We start from the raw sequence: 19388 nt of genomic DNA, 5'->3' as shown, positions 1-19388 counted from the left end.
CCACACTGTTTCACTGGATGGATTTTACATTTTTCCACCTTTCGTCAGCGTTAAGTTTCCAGTTTTCATCCAGTGTACATAAAAACATTTCACATGATCTTAGAATGGCCTGTTCATGCATACAATGGTTGAAGGATGGAAATTGTGGTGTGGGTGTTTATTTAGAGCAACCTTTTTTTTTATAATTTTTTAAATTTTTTTTTACAAGGTAGCCCTGAAAACTGTGTTGCACCATAAGTACCTTCTTCGCCAGCAAGGATTCACGGTGGTGACCCTACATTGTGTCCAAGCAGTCTGTCATCAGATCTACCACCACCCACCCTTTCTCTTGAATGTGAAAATTGCCAGTGGAAAAGATTTACATAAATTACATACATTATCATTATGGACTGTTATGCCTTTCAGCATTCAGTCTGCAAGCCTCTGAGAATTTACTAAACGTCGCCTCAATCCTCGGATTTGCAGCTAGTGTTGTGGCCTCATTTAGTTCTATACCTCTTATCTTTAAATCGTTATAAACTGACTCTAACCATTGTCGCCTTGGTCTCCCTCTACTTCTCTTACCCTCCATAACAGAGTCCATTATTCTCCTAGGTAACCTATCCTCCTCCATTCGCCTCACATGACCCCACCACTGAAGCCGGTTTATGCGTACAGCTTTATCCATCGAGTTCATTCCTAAATTAGCCTTTATCTCCTCATTCCGAGTACCATCCTGCCATTGTTCCCACCTGTTTGTACCAGCAATCATTCTTGCTACTTTCATGTCTGTTACTTCTAACTTATGAATAAGATATCCTGAGTCCACCCAGCTTTCGCTCCCGTAAAGCAAAGTTGGTCTGAAAACAGACCGATGTAAAGATAGTTTCGTCTGGGAGCTGACTTCCTTCTTACAGAATACTGCTGATCGCAACTGCGAGCTCACTAGATTAGCTTTACTACATCTTGATTCAATCTCACTTACTATATTACCATCCTGGGAGAACACACAACCTAAATACTTGAAATTATTGACCTGTTCTAGCTTTGTATCACCAATCTGACATTCAATTTTGTTGAATTTGTTACCCACTGACCTCAATTTAGTCTTCGAGAGGCTAATTTTCATACCATACTCATTGCACCTATTTTCAAGTTCCAAGATATCAGACTGCAGGCTTTCGGCACAGTCTGCCATTAAGACCAAGTCGTCAGCATAGGCCAGGCTGCTTACTACATTTCCACCTCACTGAATCCCTCCCTGCCATTTTATACCTTTCAGCAAATGATCCATGTAAACTACGAACAGCAAAGGTGAAAGATTACAGCCTTGTCTAACCCCTGTAAGTACTCTGAACCAAGAACTCATTCTACCATCAATTCTCACTGAAGCCCATTTGTCAACATAAATGCCTTTGATTGATTTTAATAATCTATCTTTAATTCCATAGTCCCTCAGTATAGTGAACATCTTTTCCCTCGGTACCCTGTCATATGCTTTCTCTAGATCTGTATGTATGTTTAGTCCTCAGCCCGAAGGCTGGTTGGATCCTCAACAGCTCCGCCATCAGCTGTCATAAATGGCCTAGGCATCACTGAAGAGGTGTACTAGGGAAATGAGGAGTGAGGTAGTTTCCCGTTGCTTTCCTCACTGAGCCAGAAGTTGCTATTACATATCAGTCTGCCAAGCCCACTGAAATGCATGCACCAACTGACCCTATGAGCAACATTTTCACACCATTCATAGCAGGGACTGGCTGCATAAGGAATGGCATTACTAGCATCGCTCATACCTCAGTCACTTTCATCTTGTCAAAGCCAAGGATAAAGCTGAGACAGATCAATGAAAGTAACAATATTGCTCTAGCCCATTCCAGAAGACATAGTGCACTGTAAACACTACGTCCTGCCAGCAAAGGCATTCTCTAGATCTACGAAACATAAATACAACTGCCTATTCTTCTCGTAGCATTTTTCATTTACTTGGCGCATACTGAAAATCTGATCCTAACAGCCTCTCTGTGGTCTGAAACCACACTGGTTTTCATCCAACTTCCTTTCAACGACTGATCGCACCCTCCCTTCCAGGATGCCAGTGAATACTTTGCCTGGTATGCTAATCAATGGGATACCTCGATAGTTGTTGCAATCCTTCCTGTTCCCTTGCTTATAGACAGGTGCAGTTACTGCTTTTGTCCAATCTGAAGGTACCTTACCAACACTCCACGCTAATTTGACTACTCTATGAAGCCATTTCATCCCTGCCTTTCCACTATACTTCACCATTTCAGGTCTAATTTCATCTATTCCTGCTGCCTTATGACAATGGAGTTTTTTTTTACCATCCTTTCCACTTCCTCAAGGATAATTTCACCAACATCATTTTCCTCCTCCTCATGAGCTTGGCTGTTTGCAACACCACCAAGATGATTTCCTTTTACATTGAGGATGATGTTCAAAATATTCCCTCCACCTCTCCAGTGATTCCCTGGGATCTATTATGAGTTCACCTGAATTACTCAAAACACTGTTCATTTCCTTTTTCCCTCCCATCCTAAGATTCTTTATTACTATCCAGAAAGGTTTCCCTGCTGTTCGACCTAGTCTTTCCAGGTTATTACCAAAATCTTCCCATGACTTCTTTTTGGATTCAACAACTGTTTTTTTCACTCTGTTTCTTTCATCTACGTACCAATCCCTGTCTGCCTCGGCCCTTGTTTGGAGCCATTTCTGATAAGCCTTCTTTTTACGTTTACAGGCTGCTCTCACTTCATCATTCCACCAAGATGTTCACCTTTTCCCATCTTTACACACAGTTGTTCCTAGGTATTTCCTTGCTGTTTCTACTACAGCATCCCTGTATGCCTCCCATTCACTTTCTATATCCTGAACCTGCTTACTGTCTATTGTTCGAAACTTGTCACTAATCATATCCATGTACTTCTGTCTAATTTCCTCGTCCTGGAGATTTTCTACCCTTATTCGTTTGCAGACAGATTTCACTTTCTCTACCCAAGGCCTAGAGATACTTAGTTCACTACAGATCAGATAGTGGTCTGTATCATCGAAAAATCCGCGAAAAACTCGTGCATTCCGAACAGATTTCCTGAATTCGATGTCTGTTAAGATATAGTCTATTATGATCTGGTACCCCTAGCCTCCCATGTGAAGCGGTGTATAGCCTTATGCTTGAAGAATGTATTCGTAACAGCTAAACCCATACTAGCACAGAAGTCCAGCAAACGCTTCCCATTCCCATTTGCTTCCATATCTTCCCCACATTTACCAATCACCGTTTCGTAACCTTCAGTTCTATTCCCAATTCTCGCATTGAAATCGCCCATTAGCACTATTCTATCCTTGCTGTTGACCCTAACCACGATGTCACTCAATGCTTCAGAAAACTTGTCAACTTCATCCTCATATGCACCCTCACATGGTGAATACACGGACACAATTCTTGTCTTAATTCCTCCAACTGACAAATCTACCCACATCATTCGCTCATTTACGTGCCTAACAGAAACTATGTTGCGTGCAATGGTATTCCTGATAAAGAGCCCTACCCCAGACTCTGCCCTTCCCTTTCTAACACCCATCAAGTACACTTTATAATCTCCTATCTCTTCCTCGTTATCTCCCCTTACCCGAATATCACTTACTCCTAGCACATCCAGATGCATCCTCTTTGCTGACTCAGCCAGTTCTACTTTCTTTCTCCCATAAGCCCCATTAATATTGATAGCTCCCCATCGAATTCCATTTCGTTTGCCAAGTTGTTTTGAGTCCCTCGCTTGTCAAATGGGAGTGGGACTCCGTTACTCCCATAGGTCCGAGGCTTGCTTAGAATGTTCTGAGCTTGGTAAATTCATGAAGCAGGATGCTACCCTACTTGCACGTAGTCCAAGTGAGGATCTCTCCTCTGACGGGTTATGGACCACCGGTGAATTGTATAGTCCTAGCCACCTGAGCACAAGGAGGGCCATGACTCAGAATATGTCCGAGATGCCCATTCCCATTCCATAGCAACTGGTATCTCAACTCTCAGGACCACTTACTAGGCCCCTCAGCCGTTGCCCATGATTCACAAACTAGGACGTGACTACAGTAACCCACAAACATGAACCACTGGAAAAGATTTTCCTTTTAAAAATAGCATAGGGAGGAAGTTCCCTGCTATCTGCTGTAATTGTGACCATTACTGTACACCATAATTTTTCACCCCATGTAGTTTTCTCAAGTACACTTAAAGTTCCTATAGTGTTGATAGTTTTGACATATCAGTTAAACCAGAGTCTGATCCGCATTTCTTATCTGCAATTTGAGATACTGGTGTTCTTGCTGCTGTTGACTCAAACAGATGAAATGGTATTCTTTATTCATGCATTCTTTCGGCATTCGCTAATACAGTGATGTACACATCCATAAACTAAGGTTATTTCTTCACATGAAGTGCACAGCCCAACCTGTGCTTGCTTTAAACTCATTTTCTCTCAATTCTTTACGATTTCACATACCTTCATTTGTAGAATTTCATCAGACACACTGTTGCCATTGTTCCGCTTTCCTGCACCCACATCAACACTTTCTTATACTCTTCAGATCACTGTCCTGATTTCGACCCTCGGAAAGTTTTGACATTTCCTTTTTTGTGGCCATAAATTATTTCTTTTTGATTTCTCCAACATCCTACCATATTTGGTTGAACAGCGAATTCAAGGCTGGAAGCCCACACACCAATTGTATCGGCAAATGAAAATACATTTTGTTTAAAACTTGCAGAATAACTTCGACGTTTATTACCGGTAGTACTCATATTAACGCACAACTTATTTGATTGAAGTTCACTTTCCAGATGACTGTTGTTGTTAGCATCTGTGCTACCTGATAAGCAGATTGACAAAGACAGCAGTGAGAGGGGTGGTGTCAGTCACTGGCTGGGAATGTGGCTTGTGGTGAGGGGAACTAGTTCTTGACACAATCTTTCTTGCAGGCACAAAGGAATGCAGCTCGTTGCATCATGATACAAATAAGTTAGCCTACTGTTGCTTAGAGAATACTGTAACGGCAGTTGAGTATACTCTCAATATTTTGTGGTAGCCAATGTGAAATTTATGTTAATTGAAATTTGCGAATAATTAGCAATTCTTTTTTCCTTTCATATAATGTTTAAAATTACTCGGTAATAGACACACAAAATGAAATATTAGTGCCATATGTCTAATGTATTTCATTTATAAGCGTCCAGTATGCAGGGGGGGGGGGGGGAGAGGAATAAATTGGCTTAAAAAAATGGAGAGAGTCTTATGTGCAAAAGGGTCTTATTATTCCTAATAAATACAGCATGTAAGATATAGATAAATTAGCTGGGGCTAATAAATAATTTTGTTAAACCAGAATTTATGTTATATTGACATTTGCCATTAATCTGATGGAATTCTGGGGGAATTACGGGATTAAATATGATGGTCCACCTTCTCTTTTTCCAGTTTTTTTTTTTTTTTCACAGCTTGTTCAAATTTAAACTATCACATGTAGTAATCAAGACTTTATACAGTATTTACATGGCTCTGTGCGAGAGTTCAGAAGTTATTATTATTATTTTTTTTGCTAGTTGCTTTATGTCGCACTGACACAGATAGGTCTTATGGTGACGATGGGACAGGAAAGGCCTGGGAATGGGAAGGAAGCGGCTGTGGCCTTAATTAAGGTACAGCCCCACCATTTGCCTGGTGTGAAAATGGGAAACCGCGGGAAACCATCTTCAGGGCTGCCGACAGTGGGGTTCGAACTCACTATTTTCCGGATGCGAGCTCACAGCTGCGCGTTCCTAACCACATGGCCAACTCGCCCGGTTCAGAAGTTATTTGAAATCAACTAGCAGGCTTCATAGCCTGAGTCCTGCCATATAAAACAAGACAATAAATAAATAAATAAATAAATAAATAAATAAATAAATAAATAAATAAATAAATAAATAAATAAAAATAATTGATAATTGTGTCTTTTTACTGAATCATGAATTTATTGGAATGATTATGAGTACAGTTACTACAAATCTAAATACCACCTTCAGGAAATTGAAATAATAGGGATAATGTTTGGAGCTCATGGCACCATACCTTGTCAGAAGCGTCTCCAACTTCCAATGAAGCTCATCCCCGAAATTGTGACTCTTGTCTTCTGAGGCTCCATCAAGATCCTGAGACATCACCTCTACAGCTACAGCTCTGAAATGCCGCACTAATTATACTCTTCTGTATAATTTAGAGTTTTCTTCAATTAATAGAACTGTGCAGAAAATTTGATATGTTTTATCTTGTACTTAGTGGCAGCCTGTAAATACAGGAGGTTGTTCCTAAATAAATGGAAATGTATATAGATATGATTGAAACATTGTGATGTTATTTAAAATAGTTGGCATAGTTTCAGATATTAAAAATTAATGCTGATGTTATTTAAAATAATTGCCTTAACTATCAGGAAATAAGGAATTTTCAGAGATATGTGTCTTGCACTAGGCATGTCTGTGTGAAATTTCTGTTTCATATTTTTCCCATTGAAGATATTAATAGATGAGTGTGAATTGCCAGTTATTATATTAACATTTCAGGTTATGGTGGTGGTGAACATTGCTTTTTATTGTAATTACTTCTGAGATGCTTATAGCTAAATTGCAGATCTTGCCAGACTCTTGACACGATATACTTGTACAAAATGTATTAATTTAGTGACTAGACTTTACTTTTCGTCATGTTCCAGAGTTTCTATCCCGTGAATTTCCTTCGCAATGTTGGGCTTCAGCAAGTGAATACACCATATGTTTTTCTGACAGATATAGACTTTCTTCCTATGTATGGGTTATATCCATATCTTAAAAAATCCATCCAGATATTGAATCTCGAGTCTGCTAAGAAGGTAATAAAATAATTTATTTTCTGAGAAAAGTTATGTTTAAAAATTTCTTGCTGCCATTTTAATAATTTAATATGACCTCTAGTATATTTATTGCCTCACCTGTTTAGGCTCTGGTGGTACCTGCTTTTGAGACGCAGCGATATCGCATCACATTTCCCAAAAGTAAAGCTGAGCTTCTCAACATGTTGGACATGGGAACTCTTTTCACATTTCGTTACCATGTGTGGACTAAAGGACATGCACCCACAAATTTCGGCAAATGGAGAACAGCTACTACTCCATACAAGGTAGTTCATGTTTTTCAGAATTGAACGTTGAGAGTAAGAAGTTGGTGATCACGTTGTACTTTTCATTTCCATTGGCCTGTTTCTTATCCCTGTATATTGGGAAGCCTCGCACATAGAAATTCAGTTCAGAATTAATATTCATATTTAATGTTGAGTATAGCTCTAGTTGAAAAGTTTATCCTTACTTTATTAATGCTTGATGGTTGAAAAACAAGATCTTATTTTTTGAATATTTACTGGAGAATCTGAATACTATTCTTTTTAATTTAACAATTTTGTAGTGAGAAATTCATTTACAGTAAAACCTTGTTAAGACGTTTTTGCAGGGGACGAAAAAAAAAAAGTGTTAAGCAAGAAAACGTACTACTGAATATACGAATAAAAACTATCTAACCGGGATATGGAGACACTAAATACGATTGAATAGGTGGCTGTTTCAGTACAATTGTATGAATAGGTGGCTGTTTAATAAACAAATTATATATGTTAAGAAGTATACTGAGATTCAATGCGGACCCAAAATGTTTTTAATTACTTGTAATAAATGAGGGCATTTTACGTCGTGTATGCGCGGGTAAAGTGAAAAATATATCTAGGCCTACCTTTTCTAATGATGAGAGCAAAGTATTAAAAGGTGTGAAAAATACAAGACAGCAAATGTGAAAATATTTTCCACTGGGGCTTATAAAATAACACCACCAGACAACAAATAGGAAAACATATGCACGTGGGCCAATAAAAATATCGAGGTGTTATTGCAGATCGCACTCTTTCTCAAACAAATATTAGTAGAAGTCTTTTATTTTGGACCAGTGGGGAGTGGAGGTTGCACTCTACCATGTGCTACTGCCAGGAATGATTTCAGCTGCCATTTTGAATTGGACAAAACTTCGACTAATGCCATTGATCAGTTCAAAACTCAAAGGTGTGAGTTTCAACATTTTTGACCTCTGTGTGCTCAAAGATGCAGGTGCCAGTCTACTTTCTGACAGATTTTAATTTTTTCATTAGTAAGGAATTTCACGACTTTTTTCCATATCCATAACTAGGCTATCACAAGATAAATATGCACCATGCTAGTCAACTTCACACGATTATGTTCCTAATTCAGATATAGGCTATCATATGACAAATATTCGCTGACACTTCATGGTACTGGTACCACTCAACACAAAATAAATTTCTAACTTCTGAATGGAATGCAAAATAAAACTACCGGTATAGGCTCGCTGTGTTATTCAGAAAATCTCGCTGCTAACCGGCAAGCAAAACTGAACATTCCTGAGGTTAACAGCTTGCTCCCTGAAGGTGCAAGTTATCCTGTGAATTTAAGGAATTTAAGGCCTTTTTCTGTAATCATGCAACTGTGGCGAGGGCTCTTATCTGATATGGAAATCATGTTTCTTTCACAAGGGATGGCAAATAACATTTTCAGGGCTAGGAAAAATGTGATTGTACTAAGCGGAAATAGCAAAAATTTGTGACACGATAAGTGAGGTATTTTTATATGGATTTAATGTGATGAGAATCAGGACTTCAAATTTACGACATGTTAAGTGGGAAAATGTGTTAATGAGGAACACACTAACAAGGTTTCACTGTATTCATAACAAATTTTGTTCTATCTGGAGTTCAGAAATATGCAGTTGAAATGTTCATTGTGACTGCTGTTTAAATATATTGTTTAGTTTCAAGTAATCTGGTGATTCTTTCAGTTACTTAGAAGCAGAAGACGTATGTGTTTTCTTTATTTTACTTCTGGAAACTCACTACTTTGTCCTCTTAACTGGACTGTAGTCATTGCATCAAGCGAGTTGGCTGTGCAGTATAATAGATCATGTAGCTGTGAACTTGCATTTACTGAGCGAGTTGGCGTGCTGTTAGGGGTGCAGAGCTATGAGCTTGCATTCGGGCGATAGTGGGTTCGAACTTCAAATCCCCCTGTTGGCAGCCCTGAAGATGGATTTCTGGGGTTTCCCATTTTCAAACAAGGTAAATGCTGGGGCTATACCTTAATTTTTTTTTGCTAGGGGCTTTACGTCGCACCGACACAGATAGGTCTTATGGCGACGATGGGATAGGAAAGGCCTAGGAGTTGGAAGGAAGCGGCCGTGGCCTTAATTAAGGTACAGCCCCAGCATTTGCCTGGTGTGAAAATGGGAAACCACGGAAAACCATTTTCAGGGCTGCCGATAGTGGGATTCGAACCTACTATCTCCCGGATGCAAGCTCACAGCCGCTATACCTTAATTAAGGCCATGGCCGCTTCCTTCCAACTTCTAGTCCTTTCCTATCCCATCATTGCCATAAGACCTATCTGTGTCCGTGCGATGTAAAGTCAATTGTAAAAATAATTGCATTTGATGGATTGTAAATCTGAACCCTACCATGGGCAGCCCTGAAGATGTTTTTCTCTGGTTTCTCATTTTTGCACCAGCAAGATGATGAGGCTCTTCCATAATTAAGATCATGACTGCTACCTTTACAGTCCTTGTCCATTCCCATTCTGACTTCAATGAAAATGTGTAAATTTTAGTGTGACATTGAACTACTAGCCAAAAAATTGAAAGCAAAATTTATTACGTGATTCAGAAAAAACCTCTTTAAGATGTTTCTGCAGGGGACAAGGAAAAATAACGTTTTAAGCGAGTGAATGTATTACTGAATACACAAATAAAAATTATCCAATTAGGAAAAAAAAAAGGATTTGCAGATCCATAGGAAACAGGAGCAGAAGGCTCATGCTACATGGCCAAAAAGTTAAGAAAGAATAAAGAAAAGTTACATTTACAAAGGCCTTAAACCAAAATGGAATGGAGGCAAAATGCAAGCATTCCAAAATAAATTTATATCCTATCTAACGGGGCATAAGGCCCGCAGAAACAGAGGCTAAGCCATACTACGAGGTGATTAGGTAATGAAAATAATAAAAGGCTGAACAGATGCAATATAATTTAAATGTTTAGGAAAAAGATCACCAAAAACTAAGGTGAGAGGAAGATTAACCTTCATCGGCTAATGTATGCGGCTGTTGGCCGCAAAATTTGAAACCAACTCGCCATTCCGCACTCGGCGCATCACAGTGTAATGGAAGGAGCCAGTATTCCTAAGTTACACCCTTCCCCAATTAGGCGGAATGGTTTCCAGAAGTCTCCACGACAAGGAGGCGCCCAATGTGACTTCTAAGTTTATAGGTGTCAAATCGGCGGCTGTCTGCCGCATGTTAGCCAGTGTGTCTCAGCTTTTGGTCACAATATCAGTGTGTGTTATTATTATTTTGTTTTGTGGGTTGCTTTGTAAATAGGTGTTTTCAACGACATTAACTATAAAATTATTATAAGTACATATTATAAAACTTTTGTCATAATATAAAATATACGCATCCTTACTTAGAAACTTGACCAGCAACTACTACTTCTGTAGCTAACTGCTTGCTGAGCATCTTCTGAAGAATAGCATTACATTCCTTGGGATTCTGCGTGAAGGTGGGTGGCTATCCCCCTCAAGTATGTGACTGAAAAGTAAAGTTTTGTTTCGGTTGTTTGCAATATGTGAGTTATATTTGTTTTGTTCGGACATGTAGCCTACACTTTGGCTAATAGATATTTTGAATGTTCATGATTTCTTTTCGCCTTTATTATATTTATATGATCAACATATTGATATTGTGTATACAAACAAAAGACAGCTTATTGACGTGAACTAAAACCAACTGAAAATTGATGTCTTAGAACAATAAGAATTGTGATAATGTTTAAGCTTTTAAAATATGTTGTAACGAAGACATCATTCCGGAAAAAATATAGTTTATTACTTAATACAGTACTTACTAATACTGATTTAAGAGACCTGCTGTCTATTATGCATTTAAGTTAAACAATAACACTGGCAGTTAGAAAGATGCAAGTGCAGCTAACAGCTGCAACGATAGCCGAAGTGTTAAAAAATTTACGTTAGCCGATGAAGGTTAACAAGGGTATCCACTCGTGCTTCCTTATATTTTACAAGGTCCCATTAGGGAAATAAATCTGTAAGTCTGGAGACAGGAAATGGAGGCCTACATTTTGAAGTTGACAAGAGAAAACCCTACATTTAAAGTGTAATAATCCAGAATGACCTAAGGGTTACAAGCTAAATAAGAACTTAGAAATCTTTCCAACTTTTTAACACAGAAGTTCACATGTTTAATATTTTGCTGTACCTTTAATTATTGCCGCCACGTTCAATCAGTCCGCCAGACCCTAGCATACCTCTCCCAAAGGGAGAGCTCGCAACCGTAGCACACTCAGCAATCCATTCCCGCTAGTTAGCCACTCAAGAAACGCCCAGCTTATATTGGGGTGGTGGGGTGGCTGGGATCCTTCCAGAATAATGATGTAATGTCTTTTCTAATTGGTTCAAAATTACTTGAGAAGGCAGGCACTAAGTGACTGGGAAAGGTAAACAACAGTAATGACATTGCAAGAAATCAGCTTCATTTCCCGTATCAAATCTTATTTATGTTGAATCAATGACAACTGAGACACAGTTAAATGGCAAACAAGGTTATCCAACTTTAAAGCACCAACTTTCTCCCTAATAGTTCTAGTTCATAACCACAAGGAGGCACTAAAAACTCAATGCTAGAGACATCTAGACCAAAATGTTCAAATTACTACAATATTAAATGTTTCATTCTTTTCTGAATAGGTTATTGCACTGTAGCAATTAGCGGCAGTTTTAAACAGCTAAGGAGGCCTAACTACTGGTACAGATGTAATCGTATAAAGTCTATAAAAAATAAACATCTAACCCTGGACATAATGCAGATTTATTTTTACAAGTATGAACATTTGGCAAAACTCATTCTGTCTTCAAGTAGAACTGTTGAATATACTCTGTCTCCTTCCAACTGTTATGGCCACTTTGCTTTATGATTTCCTTGATTTCCTCAAACACACCCAGTGAATACAATGCAAGTTCACTGCAATCACTTTCCCGGTACTTGCTCTAATTACTCCAATGACGGGACATTAATGCAAAGATAGGTATGATGTAGCCACCCTTTTTTGAGATATGAAAAATGCATGATCGAGGCACATAATATATTATATTTGAAACTAGCAGAAGTACCTGTTCTTCGTACAGGTTATAAAAAAATGGCTTTAGTTACTCATACTATTGGTTTGACTGACTTCATTAGATATTCATATCACTGGTGTATTTACTTAAGTACGTAGTAATTATTTGTCATGTTTGGAATTATAGTGTATCTTCTTCTTCTTTTCTTCATGGGGGGCTCTAAATATTAGTTCCTAATTAGCGTCTACCTCTAAGATATTTTGCTACCATGTTTTTCCTTCATTCCCACCTAGATATACCTGCTCCCTTCACAAAGCTGCTGGTTTAGTGTAAGTATACTTTCGCCAGATAGTACCACAAATATAAATATTATCGAATGTATTTGTTTGATCCAACATTTCGTAACTATTACAGATGATCAAGGAAATATGCGATGCATAAAAGAAACTACTATAATTATAGAGAATTATAAATCTCAGGGCTTGTCACTCATGTTGCACATCATATAATGAATCTGAGTATAAATTTTGAGAAATTTTTTCATGGTTACAATGATCGTGAAAGTGGACCAAAATATCGGCACTAATAACATCAGTGATCCTACTACTCGATTATTTGATAGAAAATGGTTTAAACTATAGGAAACAGACTCCGCAAAATGCTGAAACCTAAGCCAGTACGTAAAAACGGAGGCTTGTCGGCAACCACTTGTCGCTGTACTACGGAGATCTCTGGGGCTATTGTTTTTATACTTCACTCCCTTTCCATCCCCGCCCAAAGGAGTGCTATGAGCGTCTTACACAACAGTTTATTTTTTCCAGATAGTAAGTCATGTGTATCAATTTTCGTTGGCAGCTATGCCCAAACGTACATGCATAATCTCACTGCTGTAGAATCCTGGAGCTGACGTTGCGAACGGCCGTTCGTTTCTTTATCCGTTTCCTACAGCAGGGGTAGTGTGGTTCCAATATCTCCGTAACGGTTGGTTTTAGGGCCTTAAAACATGGTTTTCGGGCCTGAAGGGTTTACAGAGTTTTGTTCTTTGCGTCAAGGGGCTTAAAATGAGCTTTGTCTTGTCCTTGTACGACAAATTCGATTTCGCCTATATATTAGACTATTATTTTATTATTTTTATATCTCCCCCCGTCGCCTCCCTCAAATTGTTTTGAAAATAAAATACAGCCCATGTTACTCACTGGCAATGTAGCTTTCTATAGGTGAAGTAATTATTAAAATCGGTTCAGTAGTGTTTGAGTCTATCCATTACAAACAAATATACAAATTTTTCCTCTTTATAGTATTAGTATAGAAGTATAGATTACATCCCTACACATACGGTTGCCGTCAGGAAGGGCATCCAGCCGTAAAACTGGGTTTAATCCACATGTGTGACACAGTTCGCACCCACAATCTCACAGGTGTGGGTAAAGCAAAAGAAGAAGAAGATACTCATTTTTTTAAATTCACCCGCTTTTTTATTCTTTTTGCCCCCTTAAGTGGATTTTCCAAAAAGTGTGTGTTCATTTTTAAAGGAGATTCCAAGTACCAATTTTAAAGTCTGTAACACCTTCATTTTTTGAGATATATGTATCCTCATATAAATAATTCAACTCCTTCCTCGCTTTCTTTCACCCCCCCCCCCCTTTAAGTGGATTTTCTGAAAACGAATATTTGTGTTTTTTTTATTTTTAAAGGGGATTCCAAATATCAATTTTCATGTCTGTAACATGTTAAGTTTTTGTGATTTATTGTAGATAATTTCGCTGCTGTAGAATCCTGGAGCTGACGTTGCCATGGTTACTCCAGTTCATTACTTTATCCGATTCATAGAGCAGGGGTAGAGTGGTGCCAATATCTCCGGAATGGTTGGTTTTAGGGCCTTAAAACATGGTTTTTGGGCCCGTAGGGCTTACCGAATTTTGTTCTTTGCGCGAAGAGGGTTAAATTGAGCTTTGTGTCATCCTTATACGACAAATTCGATATTTTGCCTATATTAGCCTATTATTTTTATATCTCCCCCCCATGCCCCCTACCTCAAATTGTTTTGAAAATAAAATTCAGCCCGTGTTACTCACTCGCAATGTATCTTTCTATAGGTGAAGTAATTTTTAAAATCGGTTCAGTAGTTTTTGAGTCTATTCGTTACAAACAAACTAATTTTTCCTCTTTATAATATTAGTATAGAAAGTGTCAGTTCATTCATGAAAAAAGTGAAAAATCACAAAATCACACAATCTGCATGATTGATAATATTTCTTGTGTGTTATTTCACAAAATATGGGGGTGTACACAGATGTTTTTACAGTCTTGGAACTAATATATGGTTGTTTGGTTCTTCTTTTGGGCTATTTTGTCATTTTCAGGTAGGGATCTGGTGGAAAGACCAAAGAAAGTGGAGAGGAACCATATTTTCCCCTATCCGGCTACAGCCGGATAAAGGGAAATGATGAATACAACAATTGTGGTCAGTCATGGTTCATTTCTGAGGACATGGAACAAAAGTTTTTGCAAAATGTTTGCAGTTTCTTTTTCACACAACATAAACAGAAAATAATGCCATGTTTATTATTGTGTGAAGTGAAAGATTCAATTTAAACATTTGCACTTGTACTGATACTCTTGCCTGACTCTCAATGTAATTTACTTTTACAAAATGAATTCATTGACTGGATCTTATTTTCGTCATGTCCTGAGCTTTTATTGTGTGAATTTCCTTCATGATGCCATGAACCTACAACGCTGGCGTAGCAGGGGGAGAGGTGATACTCCCACGTGGCGCATCCCAGATGGCGGATAGGGGGTCCTAACTGGCTTGCCGGCAGACTTGAGGGAAATAAAATACCTCTTGCGGACCAAACACTCAACCCACGGTATCCCCTGCATGTCGTAAGAGGTGACTAAAAGGGGCGATCAAGGGATGATCAAATTAGAACCATGAGACTACTTGTGATTAGTACCACCACGCGGGGAACACACGGGTTGCTTTTACTTGCGCATAGTACTACTATGTTAGGTACCAAATAGGTTTGTGATTAGTAGTAATAGAGTATGGTGCCGGCTTCTACAGTACCTGTGATTCATACCCCTATATGAGTAACACTATGGTTCTGCCTTGCCTATGCTTAGTACCCACTATGTGAGGAACACCCCGAGATAGTGCAGGTTCCTGTGTTTAGTCCAGTTTTGTGACGAACGTCATAGGTTTGCTTTGCCTGTATAGGTTTGCGTTGCCTGTAAGTAGCGCCGCAGTTTGCGAAACACCATAGGTCTGTATTCCATGTGGGAATTTCATTACCTGTGAGTAGTACCATACTATGTGGAATGCCACGAGTCTATGCTACTTTTGATTAGTACTGCAACATGACAAATACCATGGTTCTACTTTCCTACTGATAAGTACCATTTTGAGAGGCCGATGACTTGGATTTTGGACCCCTTTAGACTAAAAGCATCATCGATTTGGTATTATGCTATAGACGCAGTCCCTTGGTCAGTAATGCTATTGTTTCATGTCAGTTTCTGTGAATGCGAGACATTGCGGGTCGGGTCCACTAATTATTTTAAATTCATATCCATCCATTCATTCTTCATCCTCATGGTTTGAATTCTGGTCAGTGGAGGATTTTGGACTTTTAATTTGTCATTCCATTTTGTCTCTCATTTCGTACCATTAGGGGCCAGTGACCTCAATGTTAGGCCCCTTTAAACAACAAGCATAATCATCTTCATCATCATCATCATCGTCCTTCGTGATGTTGGGCATTATTGGACATTAATAAATATTCTTTTTTGGTACACTGGAGCAAAACACTGGCAACAGGAATGAGTTACCTGGAAAATTTATAATGCCTAATAATGGACTAATTACATTGGTATTATAAATAGACTCACTTGGGACAAATATTTCTGGTTCTCTATGGGAATTGATTTCTGTAACATGTTGGGCTTGAGCAAATGAATATACACTATGCATTTCTGACAGATATAGACTTTCTTCCTATGAATGATTTATTCCTCTATCCTAAAAATCTGAACATAAATTAACAGATGGAAAGAAAGGAACCAGGATTGAGGCAAAAAGAACATAGGTCAGGTCATATTCCATCTTGAACTTGATAACAAATTCATGGCTATTGTTGGCATTTCTGATGATGTGTGTGAAGAGTAGGTAAATAATTACAAACGTTTGTTGGAAGTGGTATAAAAGAAATTGATGAAAACATTGTTTGAAGGGACTTTACAAAACGAATGCAGAATATTTTTTTCTACTCAAATGAAGTTTTAGAAGTATGGCATGTATGAGAAACCTTATTATAGAAAATTATGTTTTGTAAGAGAGTGATCTTTTGCCACAGGTGCAGTGGGAGCCTGACTTTGAGCCATATATTGTTGTCCGAAAAGATATCCCAGAGTATGATACTCGTTTCGTGGGCTTCGGCTGGAACAAAGTGTCCCACATAATGGAACTGGAAGCACAAGGCTTTGAATTCGTTGTTTTACCCAATGCATTCATCATTCATATGCCTCATGCCCCCAGTTTTGATATTGCCAAGTTTAGAAGTTCTTCGCAATATAGAAAGTAAGTATAAAAGTGTTTATTATTTCTTTTAATTAAATGTTTTTCTTGCTGAGATAAAAAAAATTCAGTAGAAAGTGGTAAACTAGTGTATATGGTTCATGGGAAGTTTATATTTTTGGCCACACTTAGAGGCTCTTGTCCATGAATGTGTATCAAGAGAACTAAGGTTAAAATTCTTGGTTATTTAAATACTTTCAGCTTGTTTGTGACATATAAACTTGAAATTTCAACATGTAATAAAAAGTCGACAAACTTGACCATATCGGTCCTTAATTGGTCCGTATGGACTCGTATGACAATAATGTACAAGGGGTGATTGTTTGGTCCGCTGTGTCAATCTATTATTAATATTTGAATAATTTATACGTACATGTTTTGGGAGCCTTAACTCCCATCGTCAGCGTATTTACATCAAAATCTACCTTACCTAAGTCTCAAGATACAACATCTTATCATATTAACATTAAGCATTGTCCTGTTATAACTTCAATGCTAGACCACTATATGTACACTTTGCTTTATGTATAATAATGCCTGTTGTAACCCAACACGTAAGACATGGAACAAATTTAAAAACACTCTTGAATAGTCCACTCATTCCTCCTATCCTTTACACTCTAGATTCCTAGTGGCAGCAACATTACAAGCAGTGACAAGTAACATTTTATCAGTGGCTGACTCAGCTAATGGATCCATCCAGGGTGATGATACATGTAAGAGTGTAAAGCATAGGAGGAATGAGTGGACTATTCGAGAGTGTTTTTAAATATGTTCCATGTCTTATGTGTTGGGTTACAACAGGCATTATTATACAAAAAGCAAAGTGTACATATAGTGGTCTAGAGTTAAGGTTATACAGGACAAGGCTTAATGTTAATATGATAAGATGTATCTTGAGACTTGGGTAAGGTAGATTTTGATGTAAATACGCTGACGAAGGGGGTTAAGGCTCCCGAAACATGTTGGTATAAATTATTCAAGTATTAATAATATATTGACAGGGCAGACCAAACAATCACCCGTTGTACAATATGCAATATGTAATAAAAAGGTAGACTATTTTCTTTCTATTTTTAGTTTAAACTTTTTCTTTAGTCTTGTTCAGCTAAGTGGCTGACTGTTTAGCAAACTGGCCTGTGGTCCAAGTGTCCCAGGTTCAATTCCTGTCCGGATTGGGGATTTTAGCCTTCATTGGTTATTTCTTCTGGCTCAGGGACTAGGTGTTTGTGCTGTCTTCAACATTTGATTTCATCTGCACAGATGCACTGATCACTTATGGGCATCAACTTGAAAGACCTGTTCCAATCCTCTTTGAAGGCCATACACCTATATATACTTTAATTATTCATTTTAATATATTTTGTTCCTCTATTAAGGTGTGTCATAAGGTGATGTGAGGGAGGGAATGTGATTCTGTGGATATATTGAAAACTTCAGCAACAATAATGATGTGAAATGGGACAGTCATGCATTCTGTGGAGAAAAGGTAGGGGTGGTGATTGCTTTAAGGGGAAGTACAACTACACAAATTTCTCCTTTTAACTCTTGGTTGGTAGAGATAAAGGAAGAGGTTCAACCTATCAAAGAAAAAAATGTATTGGCAAAAGAAAGGGAAAATGCCATAAAGGGTAGAAATTTAAAGACTATCTAGACCTCTCAAACTTCTTTTCTAAAAATATTAATTTGAGTTAAGTAAACCATTTATGATCCTCTTATTTTGTAAAAAATGTTTACTTTTTAATCCTTACTACTACATCTTTTCTCTTTTTTTCAGGTGCCTGAAGATTTTAAAGAATGAATTTGTGAAAGATCTGAGTAAACGTTATAGTAAAGTATTTGATATTGACACTAGTTAATACATAAAGCAATTGAACTGATGCTTCCATCCAAAACCTCTGCATTCTGTATCTATCCTTTATAATCATGAATCCCTCCTGGCGAGTGGCTGTCCTCCTGTTATTTATTTTTTAACTTTTTGTGCATTATTAGATCAGTTTTAACTACAGAAAATGTTAATGGTATTATCCCATGGATTTATGATACTATATACTGTGTTGATGTTCTTGTCTCTCTGTGCGTGCTTCATGTTGAGACATTGAAGATTATAAGTGGTTTAGTTATATGTATGATGTAGAGTTTATATGGAATGTCAAATGTTGAGAGACTGTGGAGCAGGTTGAATTCAACTTCATAATGAATGATGACCAGTATCCTATAGTATTACTTAACCCAGTGTTCATGGAGGCTATGCTTGAAAAGAAATATTTTAAATGTGATTTTGTTTATGTCCACTTTTTTTTTTGATCAGTTGCTCCTTTTAAGTCCAAGAGGCTGAATGTCAAAGAGCAAATCAGTTTCTTTTTAGATTAATATTTATTGTATTTCTATTTTCATATTTACACGTGGATTAGGCACAAGCGTGAAATAACATCACATTTTATTGTGTAATTCAATTGACTATTTACTGATCTCATGTTATGTAAGCCGTCATTCTTGCCAAACATTTCAAATATGTGTCGCAAAACTTAATATTATTTGCTTCAGTTATAGTTAGCATTTGCATA

At 37.8% G+C, this 19388-nt stretch overlaps 1 protein-coding gene across 1 annotated transcript in view; it reads left to right on the top strand.

Annotated features, from left to right (window-relative positions):
• Nucleotides 1-18722, top strand: part of LOC136867094 (xylosyl- and glucuronyltransferase LARGE1) — a 145235-nt gene extending 126513 nt beyond the window's left edge. Inside the window, exons 11-14 of the mRNA XM_067144196.2 lie at nucleotides 6742-6897; nucleotides 7005-7184; nucleotides 16601-16824; nucleotides 18599-18722. Coding sequence (XP_067000297.1) covers nucleotides 6742-6897; nucleotides 7005-7184; nucleotides 16601-16824; nucleotides 18599-18680 — 642 coding nt within the window. The 3' untranslated portion in view covers nucleotides 18681-18722. The remainder of the gene's footprint in view (nucleotides 1-6741; nucleotides 6898-7004; nucleotides 7185-16600; nucleotides 16825-18598) is intronic.
• The last annotated feature ends 666 nt before the right edge of the window (nucleotides 18723-19388 follow it).

Source organism: Anabrus simplex, chromosome 3 (genome assembly GCF_040414725.1).
Source record: "Anabrus simplex isolate iqAnaSimp1 chromosome 3, ASM4041472v1, whole genome shotgun sequence".
NCBI classification, from domain to species: domain Eukaryota; kingdom Metazoa; phylum Arthropoda; class Insecta; order Orthoptera; family Tettigoniidae; genus Anabrus; species Anabrus simplex.
The sequence above is the reverse complement of the archived record's forward strand: the minus strand, read 5'-3'. Positions and strand labels throughout refer to the sequence as shown.